The 13785-nt window shown below is 35.4% G+C and overlaps 1 protein-coding gene across 8 annotated transcripts in view; it reads right to left on the reverse strand.

The window, feature by feature from the left end:
• Positions 1-13785, reverse strand: part of BLTP1 (bridge-like lipid transfer protein family member 1) — a 207902-nt gene that overhangs the window by 78946 nt on the left and 115171 nt on the right. For all 8 annotated transcript variants that reach the window (XR_016393200.1, XM_089911536.1, XM_089911537.1 and 5 more), the window contains 7 exons: positions 13514-13666; positions 11647-11887; positions 10403-10545; positions 7111-7330; positions 6496-6654; positions 4735-4910; positions 1847-2022 (listed from right to left, as the gene is read on the reverse strand). Coding sequence is in view for 7 of the 8 variants with exons in the window: in XM_089911536.1 (XP_089767662.1) it covers positions 1847-2022; positions 4735-4910; positions 6496-6654; positions 7111-7330; positions 10403-10545; positions 11647-11887; positions 13514-13666 (1268 nt within the window). In the remaining variant the exon portion in view is untranslated. The remainder of the gene's footprint in view (positions 1-1846; positions 2023-4734; positions 4911-6495; positions 6655-7110; positions 7331-10402; positions 10546-11646; positions 11888-13513; positions 13667-13785) is intronic.

Here is a 13785-nt window from a genome sequence, read left to right on the forward strand (position 1 = left end):
AAGATTTTCAACATCACTAATTATTAGAGAAACACAAATCAAAACCATGATGAGATATCACCTCATGTCTGTTAGAATAGCTATCATCAAAAAGTAAGAAATAACAAGTGTGGGCAAGGATGTGGAGAAAGGGAATCTTCATACACTGTTGGTGGGAATATAAATTGGTGTACCACTATTGAATACAGTATAGAAATTCCTCCAAAAATTAAGATTAGAACTACCTTATGATCCAGCTTTCCTACTTCTGGGTATTTATCCAAATAACACAAAAACACTAATTCTAAAAGATATATTCACCCCTATATTCATCATGGCATTATTTACAATAGCCAAGATATGAAAACAACCTAAGTGCCCATCAATGGATGAATGGACACAGAATACTACTCAGCATAAAAAAATATGAAATATTGCTGTCTGCAGCAACATGGATGGAACTTGAGGGCATTATGCTAAGTGAAATAAGTCAAACAGAGACATACCGTATGATTTCACTTACATGTGGAATACAAAAAACAAATAATAAAATAAATAAACCAAACCAAACAAAAACAAACACCCAGATACAGAGAACAGAGTAGTGGTTACCAGAGGGGAAGGGGCTCAGGTAAGGGAGGGGAGAGCAAAATGGGTAAAGGAGATCAAACGCATGGTAACAAAAGGAAACCAAACGTTTGGCAGCGAGCATGCTGTAGTGTATACAGAAGTATAAATGTAATGTTGTACATGTGAAACTTATATAATGTTATAAATCAATGTTACCTCAATAAAAAATAAAGTTTAAAAAAGTAAATGGAGTTATAGAAGAAAACAACTGAGTATGAAAACGTTGACACTTCCACTGCTCTAGAAACTCTAGATATGCAGCTAGAGGACCTCAGAGAAGGCAAACTTACTAGCATAAAGAGGAAGTGGTCATGGCAAAAAGGATGAAGGTATCCCAGAGAAAGTGATGTTGGCAAAAACCTTTCTAGTAAAAAGAACTAGTGAAGATATTTCATGACACTGAAAGTGCAAAGGTAAAATGTTGAAAACTGCTGAGAATGGTGTATGACATTTGCTAAGGCACAGAAAAGATGCTCATTCTGTGTTGTAAGTTACATGATGATAAGAAGGTAAGGACTATACAAACTACCCTTTGACGAGTTTTTAAGAAAGAAATAAAACACCTTAATTTTCAATGTTTCTAAGGTTTTAAATTGTATGTACAAAATATTAGTTTTACTATATTTTTCATTTTCCTATACATTTATAATAAACAGTAAGAGACTTTTTAATATTTTGATAAACATTTTTCCAGGGCACAAAACAAAGGTAATTTTCCCCATTAATCTTTATAATCATTTAGGTCACTTCTGCAGTGTTTCAGCTTTCATGGTCATTGTTAATGGTACCACACTATTGTGAAAAGCAAGTCCATACTCTCAGCATGACTTCTACTCTGTTCCTAATAGAAAATACTACCTGCTACAAGTCAACTCAGAAAGGAGGTTAGGAGGAAGTTCTAAGAATAATATATAAAATTACAATCCATAAGATCATAAAAATTAAACTACTGCAACAGTAAATAAAGTGTATTTATCAACATAAGTGCTTTGGCTGACCCTCATACATGTACTAACATCTTACAAAAATATGCCTAAAAATAGGCCTCATAACGTACTGATAAAATCAACAGGTTTTTAAGGAAATGTGGCTACTGTTTCTGTTAAATGGAAGTTATCTTCTCATTAGGCTATTAAAATTACTACCGCATCAGCACTTGAAGAAAGCAAAGTTAAAAAAACAGGTATTATAACTTTTGTACAAAATTTTACATAAAAACAATCATAATGTAAGACACCTTCTTGCTCTTTTGCCTTTTCTCTCTTTGGCTGTGTCTGAATCCACGATATCTGCTCTAAGGCAGTCCAAGGTTCCTGAAAATGAGAGGTGTTCTCCAAAGTACATTCGGTAGCAGAGAGGCATTGCATCCTGTGACTGGATCCCTGTATGACTCAGAAGAGGTTTGAAAACAACCTAAAAGACATAACACATTTATATTACCTCAACTTAACAATTCATCATTTACTGTGGCTTTTTTCTTACACTCTACCTCAGTACATATTATTAACTGTAGCGTGATGGGGGAAAAAAAGGCCTTGTATAATAAATATAGCTCTAATTTTACTTAAAACTTAACAGTATTTTTGAGCACCTACTATGTGCCACTCATCTTCAAATTAATCATAAGGACAAAGATGCCTTGATCCTACTTAAGTGAAAGTACAAGGTAAATAAAATTGTGAATTAGTTTAAATCATTCTATTTTTTACTTTTAAAAAAGGCTTGAATATCTACTGTTTCCATAACAATATGCTATAAAAGGTTCACAAAAGAGTATCAATTTCCTGTGTTAATATAAAAACATTTCATATGTTATATTTTTAATATCTGGTCTATTTTTAAGTGGTATCACTTGGTTGCAAAATAACATTTTCTGACAAAGAACTTCCTTTACGTTTTAAGTATCATATATGCTATGGAAATATTAATACATCACTCTGGTTAAATCTCTAGTTAACTGAACTTCATAGTTACTAAGAGGTAACCCAAATAGAAGCAACTATATGTGTGCAATAGTAGATCACTATAATCTTTCTGACTACTCCTTCTCTGCTGCATGGTTCCTTTTCCTCCTTCCACATCCTAAATATAGATGCTATCTATCCGGAGCTTTCCTTGACCCCCTACTAACTCTTTCACCACACATTCTCACTTAGTGATCTTTTCCTGAAGCTTAAAAAATCTATCAAAATGGAGAAATGACATTTATGCAATGAAACTCAAGTCTGCACTTTCACTTGTCTCTACATCATCTCATTTGTTTGTGCTTGGGAAAACAAGCTACCCTCGTGAAAGCATGGAGGCCTAGAATGAGAGAATTCAAACAATTCACCCCTCACTGGAAACTTAGGAAGTATTTTTCTCTCCCTTATATATCTGCTTGGCATACGCTTTCTTGGGTTTACTCTTTCTTAGATTTGCTCTTTCATCCTAATGGAAACGCTCTTCCCTCTTTAAGGTTCAAACCATCCTCCACCTTTCCTAATCTTTGTTATCTACTTATGCCCCTTAGTTAATCCTGCAAACCCACCCGGCATTTTGGTTCTTTTCTTTTCCATCCCAGTTTATCATTCTGAATGGCTTCTTTGGCCATGCAGATAACTCAACCAATGCTTTAGTTCCAAAGTTATGTGATTTCCTTTCCCCCCTCCATAATCTTGCCTTAAACTCCTTTTCAGCAACTTCCAAGACTGTATATTACATTTCATCACCTCATTTTTCTTGCTACATCTGCTTTGGATCAATCCTCTTCTATTCCTATAGCTGGGCTACTAAGGACACAAGAGGTTCTAAATAACTAGACCCTCAGCACTATTAGGCAATCCTTCTGGGGGTCTGGTGGGCTCTCTTTCACATTCACTCCAACCTTTCCATATATCTAAATCACCTTACACAGTTTTTTATTGTATTACTTAATATTAATGTCTCTGGTAGATTTTAGAGTCTTACATGTAAAATAGTATAGTTGTCTCTAAAAATGTGTATTGGATGCTAATAAATACAATGAATGTATATACAGGCCAAAATAGACATAAAAAATATTTCTTTTCTCTCTCTCTCTTTTAATAAAAAGTGAAAGAATCCCTAAAAACTACTCCAATGTATTAGAGAAGTAAATCTCAAGAAAGTTTAAAAGTGCCTGACACATTTCTTAACATAAATCACTTCCTATTGTGAGAGAAAGTTGAGGCTATCAATTTGCAAACTTACCTCTACAGTTATGAACTGTCCTTATTGCCTTCCCAAACATCCTCAGGGGAAAAAGTACTTTCTATGTCAAAAAGTATCTCTCTCTATAAATGACTCTAAATTCCAACACTTCTCATCCCTCCCTGAATCTTTCTCTATCAGTTTACCCTCCTTTCCCTTTTTTTTTTGATCAGAACCTTCCTAATTCCTCCTAAGTAAAAAATATGCTCGAGTCTCTTTCATCCTGAAAAAATAACACGTCTTAATATCCATATCCCACTCTCCCACCTGCCTTCTGGTCACTCAAACTAGAAAGTACATTTCAAAGGATTTTGTTCTCTACTCCCTACATTTAGTCAATTAAATAAGATCTCCTCAATATTTCTCCTTTACCTATCAAAGCCATAACCATCTAAGCTAACAGCTTCATTACCACTTGTGTGAACTATTTCATTAACTTATCTTTTCACTTCTAGTTTCTCTACTTCAATCCATTTAACACATTGCTACTCATATAACATTTCCACATGTACAGTTCCAGGCACTTTACTCCTCTGCTCTAAAATCTTCAATGCCTCCCCACTGCTCGCTCAAGTCTTCACATAGCACTAAAGACTATAGGAAATGATGAAATTTAACTTTCTAGTCATGTTATTTTGCCAATCTCTATCTCCAAATAACAAAAATGTTGCTATACGAGACAACTAACTATATGCCACTCTTCAGTTTAATGAGTATCTATAGATGCTTAATTTGTATTTATAATTAACCCATGTACTTTTTAAAGGCTCCTCCTTTTTTCATGAAGGCTTTAGGCAGACAGGCAAGGACAAAGATTTTCACTAGAATTCCACAGTGCACATACTTGATGGTTCCAGCTGCTAAGTACTGCTCAATGCGAGGTCACTATAATTAGGGAAAAACAGACTGGCTCACCTGAGCATCAGCAAGCTGTACAGCAGGAAACCCTTGGTTGGCTTCTTCTACACCTACCACATCATCCTGACTAGTGCTATGCTGAGAATGTGTCCCATCCAAAGTATTCTGGTCACTAGACAAGACAGTGTTGAAGTCTGAGGCTGAGGGTATTGTAGGAAGATTGGGTGCAACACCTAAAAGGGCAAGTGTTCAAATATAAAATCTAAATTACTGGGAAATGAAGACAACATAAAGGGGCACAGCAAAGTAAACTTATGAAACTTGTATTATAATTGTATTATCAGACCATTTAAGTTGAGAAGGGGAAAAATAGCACTTTCAGGTTATTTTACAGACATGATTTATTAATAGAAAATGAAATTAAACTTTATTTTCAGAATATATCACTCATCCTCGTACAGGAAGTATGTATTAGAGCCAGTCACTCCAAACTATAAAACTTTAGGGCTGGAAGATCTTTGAAAAGCATTTGATATCCCATCAGCTTTGCAGTAAGGGACAGAATTATAGACAGTAGCAGGGCTACAAAAAGCAGCTGCAGCAGGACAAAAGCCATAGGCGTCACAGAATCCCACATACAAACTTCTTCCCCACTATGCTTTCCCAAGGTGGAACAAAAATGAAATGGCACCATTTCTTTCTTCTGCACTCCCCTTATCCTTTAACTCGCCAGGCAAAGGACCTGTGATAGAGAGGAAATGTTCCTTTCTGGTTCTTTTGAAATTTAAACTCTATGAAGTAGTGAGACTAGCTCCAGAAAAGTGCTGAGAGCTGGTAAAAGCACCATCCTTCTATCTTCTTCAACCAAGGGCCAATACTAAGAATTAGCACGTCTTAGAGCTCTCAAGAGTCACAATTAGGATCAGTTCCAGATTCAAAAGTGGTCCATGCACTGGCAAAAAAAAGGACTGAGTAAGTAGTCATATATCAACTACTTTTCATAATTTCATATTTTTTGTCTGAAGAAAATTTACAAGTGATCCTATAGCTGTTACACAGATTAATTTCAGCTGCCCTCAGTAACTAGTTTCAAAGGCTACTTCACATATTCTTTTAAAAAATATATACACATTTTTACAGTAAAATAATAAATGCATCTAGTGAATTTGGAAAAACAAAAAATGATAGCAAAGAATAGGAAAGAAAGAGTGGCTCCATTTATGTTATTGGAAATAGCCACCAATATTTCTTTGTGAATCCTTTGCCTGTTTTTCTGCTACTTATAAATATTCCTTTAAAATTAATAAATTTTCCTCATTTGTTTCCCTCCTTGAGGGCAAGAATCTTACTTTATTCCTTTTAGTACTCCTTCAGATTTAATTAAATATTTAAGTAAATATTTAAGTATAAAGAGTATATAGATGCTTGTCATTATGCCTCAGAGGACTCTGGATAAGCTGAAAGTATCTTCTGTATTGTAGGTACATGATGCTGTAATTATACTTTGCATTTTTTCATTTACCTCCTCTTGGTGTTTTGAAAATTAAACCACACACATTAAATGGAAGTTTTAAACTCTTTAAATTATATATAATCTCGCATTTGACATATTTGCCTTTCCACAAGAACACTGAGAGACTGCTTACGACTCTCTCAATTGCAATATTAGCAAAGGCATTTCATAAATGAGCCAATTTCAACTAAACAGTACTTAAACGTTTGAGATTTTTTTTACCTATCCTCTGAAAAACAGGATTTTAACATAACTTCACATGTACCCCTTAGATGGTTAAGTAAAATAATGTGATAGCTCAATACCTGTTGGGAGACTATTGTGTCCTGATTTTGTAACAGGAGATTCTTGCACCACACTTCCTCGATTACCCACAGCATTTGACATCCAATTATAGAAACTCACAGATGATGGTTCAGATAACAAAGGGTGTTCAGATAACATATCAGTGGCCATTGTGTTTCCTGAAAATAAAGTTTTACTGAGTATAGTATTATTTATGTACTAAGGAGCAGAAAATGTGATTTATTTTTTGAAAAGTCAGGTTAAATTATCTGCCTTTTGCATGTCTTTAAACTCACTGCACGATGCTGGTATTTGGATATTAAGGCATTAATAAATAATTTATTGCTATCGTAATGGGAAAAAATTCACTGCTGGCTGGCCTAGACAGGATTCCACACCATGCCTAGGTTGATAGTAATAGTAAATGTTGCAATTTAAAAATGCAAACTAAGGGCACGAGACACCAACAAGTTATAAGCAGAACAGTTTCCCAAAATACTTTCTCAAAGATAAGGTGTAATACAAAAGACTAGGTATGCAACCAAAGTATATATCTAAATAAACGTTAAGTCCTGTTTTTGTTTTCTTAATCTCCCACAGAAGTAAGCTTATAATTGTCAAAACTAAGGATATACCTGTTCTCGTTAGGGAGCTACTTTTCACCGCTGCACTACTTCTTTGAGGGGTCCCTTCCAGGAGGTTGTGCAAGCTTGGGAAGCTTCCAGTCAGGTAGCTGAGTAGGCTCTCCTTCCTTGGACTCTCCTTAACTGGCATGCCTGTACGTCCCACATGCACCGGAGAATCTGTGGCAGTGTCACCACTGGTATAGCTCAGAGAATGATACGGGTGAATGCCCTATAAAAGGAACAACATGGGGTTCTTTCTTATGCACATAAAAATGACTACTGATAACCGTGACTACTCACTGTTTTTATTACTAGTTATTGTTTACATTAAAACAACTGTGTCTATCTAAACAGTTTGTGTCTATTAGAATTATGGTGAATCCCAAATGTATGTAATAATGTTTTATAACTCTACAGTACAATACAAAGGACAGCATTTATTATCATTCATTTAATTTTAACAATGATTAATGCCCTTTAAAATCTGAAGAGGGAGTCTGGTGGTTAAGATGTCTATCCCAAAATTCTTCATACTATACTACTCTTCTTGGTACTCTGATAATCATTTCTTGGTACTCTGATAATAATTTCTGTGTTAAGACCTGATTCTCTGTAAAGCTCTAATATACCAAAAAGAATTTCCAGCAATTCTCTGAAGAAAAACAAAAAAATCAAAAATTACACAATTGTCCAATCTATATCTGTTCTGTCACATCTAAGACTGGAATTCCAGATCAGTTTAAAACAGTACAAAGAAAGACCATGCAGACAGAAAGATCCTGAAAAGCAGAGATCTGAAACAAAGCACTTTTAATTTCAATTCTTTGGACTTCTGTAATCCATAAACAAAGGAATGCTCAAAAACATTTCTGAGAGAGAACAGCATTATAGAAAACACCTAGGGACTTCCCTGGTGATGCAGTGGTTAAGAATTCGCCTGCCAATGCAGGGGACATGGGTCTGATCCCTGGTCTGGGAAGATCCCGCATGCCGCAGAGCAACTAAGCCCGTGCACTGCAACTACTGACCATGCAGTCTAGAGCCCACGAGCCACAACTACTGACCCCATGCGCCTAGAGCCCGAGCTCCATAACAAGACAAGCCACCGCAAATGAGAAGCCCATGCACTGCAACGGAGAGTAGCCCCTGCTCGCCACAACTAGAGAAAGCCCGCACGCAACAACGAAGACCCAACACAGCCAAATAAAAAAATAAATAAAAATTAAAAAAATTAGCAAACACCTAAATATGATCAGAGCGTCTGGAAAAACTGTAAATCAGGAAAAATTCTGAGACAGGTTAAGGGGTGGAGAATTTAAAGCGTTCCATGGGCTTCCCTGGTGGCGCAGTGGTTGAGAGTCCGCCTGCCGATGGAGGGGACACGGGTTCGTGCCCCGGTCCAGGAAGATCCCACATGCCGCGGAGTGGCTGGGCCCGTGAGCCATGGCCGCTGAGCCTGCGCATCCGGAGCCTGTGCTCCGCAACGGGAGAGGCCACAACAGTGAGAGGCCCGCGTACAGCAAAAAAAAAAAAAAAAAAAAAAAAAAAAGTGTCCCAGCCTTGTAACTATACTGCAGAAATAAAATAAGCCTATAGCCCAAACTTTAAAAAATGTATATCAAATTAAATGTTTTAATTAAAAGAACAATACTTACACAAAATAAAACTTTCAAAAGCACAAAAGACTAGTCAATAAAAAGTATCTCCTGATCTCCAGTCTACTAGATCCTTTCCCCAAGAAGTCCTCTTAACCATTTCTTATCTATCCTTATATAAATAATTTGACTATATAAACACATATACATATTTATCCTTTTTTAACACACAGATACATATTGTCCTATACTTTATTTTTACTTGAACCAGTGCACTTTGGTGATCATTCCACATCCACTTAGAGACCTACTTTATCTTTTTGAAGTCTTCATAGTAGGCATCCATATGAGGGTACACTAATTTATTAGTCCTCAAGTAGTCATTTGAGGTGCTCATGAGCTCATAAGTGCTCATGTTCTTGAGCATTCATGATCATTCATTTCTTTAGAAACACTTCCCGGACACAGACATACTGCTAAAAGGCATTACATTTAAAATTTTACATTTAAAAATGGACAAACTGTTCTTCAAAGAGGTTATGCCAGTTTACACTCCCACCCAGTACCGTATGAAAGTGTCTGTTTTCTTACATCTTCACCAACATATACTATTAAACTTTCAGATTTTTCAACCTGACAGGTGGAAATGGAATCTCATTTTATTTTACATTTACGTTTCTTTAATTAGAAGAGAATACATTTTCATATTTGTATATGAATTCCTCTGTGAACTGCCTTTATTTTCTATTTGGTTGTGCCTTTTTAGTGATTAGGAAGAGATCTTTACACATTAGGAAATTAGCCCTTTGTCATATGTCTTTCCATTTTGTTTACAATACTTTTTTTTTCTGTGTAGAAATTTTATATTTCAATATAGTGAAAAATACACTTTACCTAATGGATTCTTGGTATTAATTATTAATTTAAGATTATACCCAGACTGTCAACGGAAGTTAAAATATTAACTATTTACTGTTTTCAGTGCTTAGAAAATGAAACTACCAAAAAATAAGTAACTCACAACAACAGCAAATAACTTACTAAGTGCTTACTATGAGCCAGGTATTGTTCTAAGCATTTTTCATGTATCAACTCCATTATTTCTTACGGCAACCTTCTGAAGGAGGTTACTATTATAATCTCCATTTTTAACATATGAGGAAACTGACACACAGTGCAGTTAAAAACTTTAGTCACAAAGCAATTAAGTGGCAGGGGCAGGATTGAAACCAAGGCAGTCTGACTCCTGAGTGGCAGTCAACCACTCTGCTATCCATATGTCTTATTTTATCAAGCACTGGTTAAATTTCTTAAAACAAAAAAAAATGTAATTAAAGTCATAAAACTAGCTTAACTCAAACTGTATTTTGATCATGTACTACCTATAAAACTTCTCATTAAAACTAATAACTGTAAGCTGATCAACATTTCAATATTGTTTTTTATTGAATACAATATTCAATAAGTTGAAAAGAGAGCCCTAAGGCTTGGTAGTTAAAGTAGTCCTTGTTCAATATTAATTACTGACTGTTGATATAATTTTCAAAGAAATGTGTAAACTAAAAGTTACTAATCATGTTAATTTCAACATAAAAACACTACTTGAATATTTAGGGCAAATACCTAATATTTACATTTGAGATAACAAAAGTTTAGGTCTTCTCTGTAAGTCTAAGTAACTCTAACCAAAGGCAGCAACAATGTACCTTTATTTTTAATGCAGAGTCACTATGGGTATGAGTCTTAGATAGTTTCCTCATTATCTCAGCTCCAGTTACAGGTCCAGAGCTACCAGGTGGAGGCCGGTTGGCTGTTCCCTCCAGCAGCATTGTGTGTTCACTGACTGTGGCTGAAACAGTTCAAAACAATAAGTGGGCTATAGATTATCATATAATCTTGAAACAACAACTCCAATGTTCCTGGTGGTATAACTAAACTCAACTTTTCATATTTCTTGAAAAACTAATTGTGCACTCTGCTATAACATTCACTCTTCTGTCTTTTATTCTTCAAACCCCAGTCTTCTCACTCAGTCTCAAGAAAGGAACAAACAGCTTCTGCTCAGACTTTCACATGTCACCCAAATGGCACAGAGATCAAAAACTAATTCAACTATGCTGAAGAAAGTACAAAATGTTCACAGATTAACCTAGGCATTTGCAGATAATTAGAAGGGATGTTTACTGCACTATTCTTTCAATTTTGGGGTAGACTTGAAATTTTTTTAAATAATAAAATCCAGCCTATTACACATAATATATTTATTTGTTAAATACAAAGTTTTTCTAATTTATTTTTTAAAAGCTTGGTAAAGTATTATATGTAAATGTTCTGAAAGCTCTAATTTTAAGACTACTACCCTTTTCCATGGTACTTTTAATTTTTTTTCAAAATATCACAAGATAAATTTTCATTGAGTACTATATATCATGATAATAAAAATTATCCTTTGAAAAAGCATTTAAGTATGCATGTATATTTCTGTAATGCATTATCTACTGCCTATGTTCTGGCACAGTCATTATAATGACAGAATTGTGGGCTGAATGCATACCTCTAAACATTATACAAATTCAGAATCAAACAGGCAACAGGTAAAGTTCAAATCTTTAAAAGACTGGTATAGGGAGCATGATAAATAGACAAATAAAAATATAAATTTCAAAAAGAAATTCATGTGTTTCATTCAAAACATTCTAGTTATACAAAGATGTCTGTTAATTGTACTGGATAGATTAGGAGAAGAAATCTTCTGTATTTCACAAAATTAAACTTAGAAGTCAAGTCTGTATAAAGATTCCAACATTATTACCACTTATTTGGACTAATACAAATCATAGTTGTATAATTAAGCCATGACATTTCAAATTTGGGACAAAAATTATTAAAATTATCACAAGTATTAGGTTACCAAGTACATAGTATCTAGCAAAAATATTTACAAAATTACCTGCATCAAATTCAAATTCTGCTCCATCAGCACTGGTATCACTTTGAAGACCACCTCCATTGTCCAGCCCAAGCCCATCTTCATGATCATAGTGCACAGCTGATTGAGGTTTCAGGGGCTGAGCTGGTCGATGTAAACTCACTCCTTTAAAGGCTGGTGTCACTACAATAAACTTCATCCACTGCCTTGCCAGTGCAACTAAACCTTTCTTTAAAGTTACCAAAGCAGGAAGGCCATCACTCTGTAACAACAATGACGTGGTTACGAGTAATCTTACTGTAACAATAATAGTTACTATTTAAGTGTTCTGCATACATTTATTCATTTAAATCTCATAACTCCCACTTAGAGATGAGGAAACTGGAATTTATATGTTGAGTAATTTGTCCAAGTTTACACAGGAGAGTCACTATCTCAAGCTGACTATAGAACTCAATCGCTAAACACAATGTTGCATCTTTCTATCATAAACAACCCAGCAGAACCAGGTAAATAAGAGACTAAACATGGGGAGTAAAGTGGGATTCTCCTTAAGAAGCATTCAAAGCACTTCACCTGCTTCGCTCAACTGAAGAATTAAATGTATTTTGTGCTACCTGGAATATTCATCAAGCAAAGAGGAAATTATTTCTTTCAAAGATTAGGTAACCACCTCTATTTTAACATTAAAAAATTAATAAATTACTATAGTTAAATGACAGACATAGAAGGATTTGTAACTGCTTTGAAACTTAAATATATGATCAGTAAGAATTACATAATTTAGAATATATTTTATTCCACGTGGCGGTGATTTTACGAAAGAAAATTTGCCTATTGGAGCCTTAGCCTAAGGAGAAAATATGCAACTCCTCTCCCCTTTCCTACAATTCCTTGTATTAGGAATAATAGCTTTGACTGAAGAGAGCCATTTACTAGGTGGCAGGAATCACCTCATTTACTTTCTGAGGAACATCAGGCCCCTTAGCCTGTCCTTTCATTCCTAAACTCAAGTAAGGAGGGTCATCTTGTGTTTCTTCCTCTTACATGGAAACCATATCCCGGCAGAGCATCCATCCGTGGGAAATGCCTGCCTGTGACTAGATGGGCAAGTTAAACTTGCACTGTGGATCTCCCAGTCTTCAATTCACAGGGTGGGAGTAGAAAGCACTATACCAGCCTCAGGTCTAAATACCTTTATGAAATCCATAATTTACTCCAGTTTCTTTCATTAGAGGTTATCAGGAGCTTGACTGACCATTAATAATACTGATACACTGATTACTAATTTGGCTAAAGCTTCCTGTGTATTCCCTATTGACCAGAAACTTGGAGAGGAGAGGGAGGTCCTCAAGCTCTAAGCCTCTAATCATGTGCTTCCATAGTGCTTTTCTAGTGCAGAGATATACTGTATTTATTCGTACACTTACATATTCCCCCCTCAATCATTAATTAGTCCTTATTTTATTAAACATTTCTGTGAAATTTGACTCTAATGATTACTCTCTTGCTTGAAATTCTTTATACCTTTGGTTTCTAAAACCTTCTTTCCTGGTCCTTCTACCTCTTCTTTTCCCTCCTCAGCACTCTGTGTACCTCTATGCACCCTCTCCATGCTCCTTTAATTTTGGTATTTATCAGGGCTCCATCCCTGACCAGTTTCTCACTCAACATATCATCCCTAGAAGGCTCATCCATATCCGCAGCTTCTAACCCTTTCATGCTGGCAACTGCCAAACCATTAATTTGAGCCCAATCTTGTCAATAGCCTGGATATCTAACCACATTTCTCCTTTGGACTTCCCATACTCATCTCAAACCTTGTGGGTCAACGGCTACTCAACAGAATAGAGGCTTTTTTAAAGCTAACATGATTCCGGTAACTCACCATTGTAGCGTCATCAATGATGGAGTAATTTGCCTGGTGCAGGTAGTGATGTAGTATATTACACAGTAAACATGAAGGATTTTCTTGGAGAAAGCGGGCAACTTTTGTAAGTCTGTTGTATTTACTTCTTAAGGGAAAATGTACACTTTTATTCTGTAAAAAGCAAAACAACAGATTCAGAATGACACAGCAAAGATACAACAAACAAAAGATATCTAGAAATTAAGAACTTGCAGGTCTGATGTTTTCCAGCAATGATAATAAGGGATCAT

This window comes from Delphinapterus leucas, chromosome 5, assembly GCF_059928025.1.
Source record: "Delphinapterus leucas isolate spDelLeu-1000000601 "Yukka" chromosome 5, BTC_Dleu_Yukka2, whole genome shotgun sequence".
NCBI lineage: Eukaryota > Metazoa > Chordata > Mammalia > Artiodactyla > Monodontidae > Delphinapterus > Delphinapterus leucas.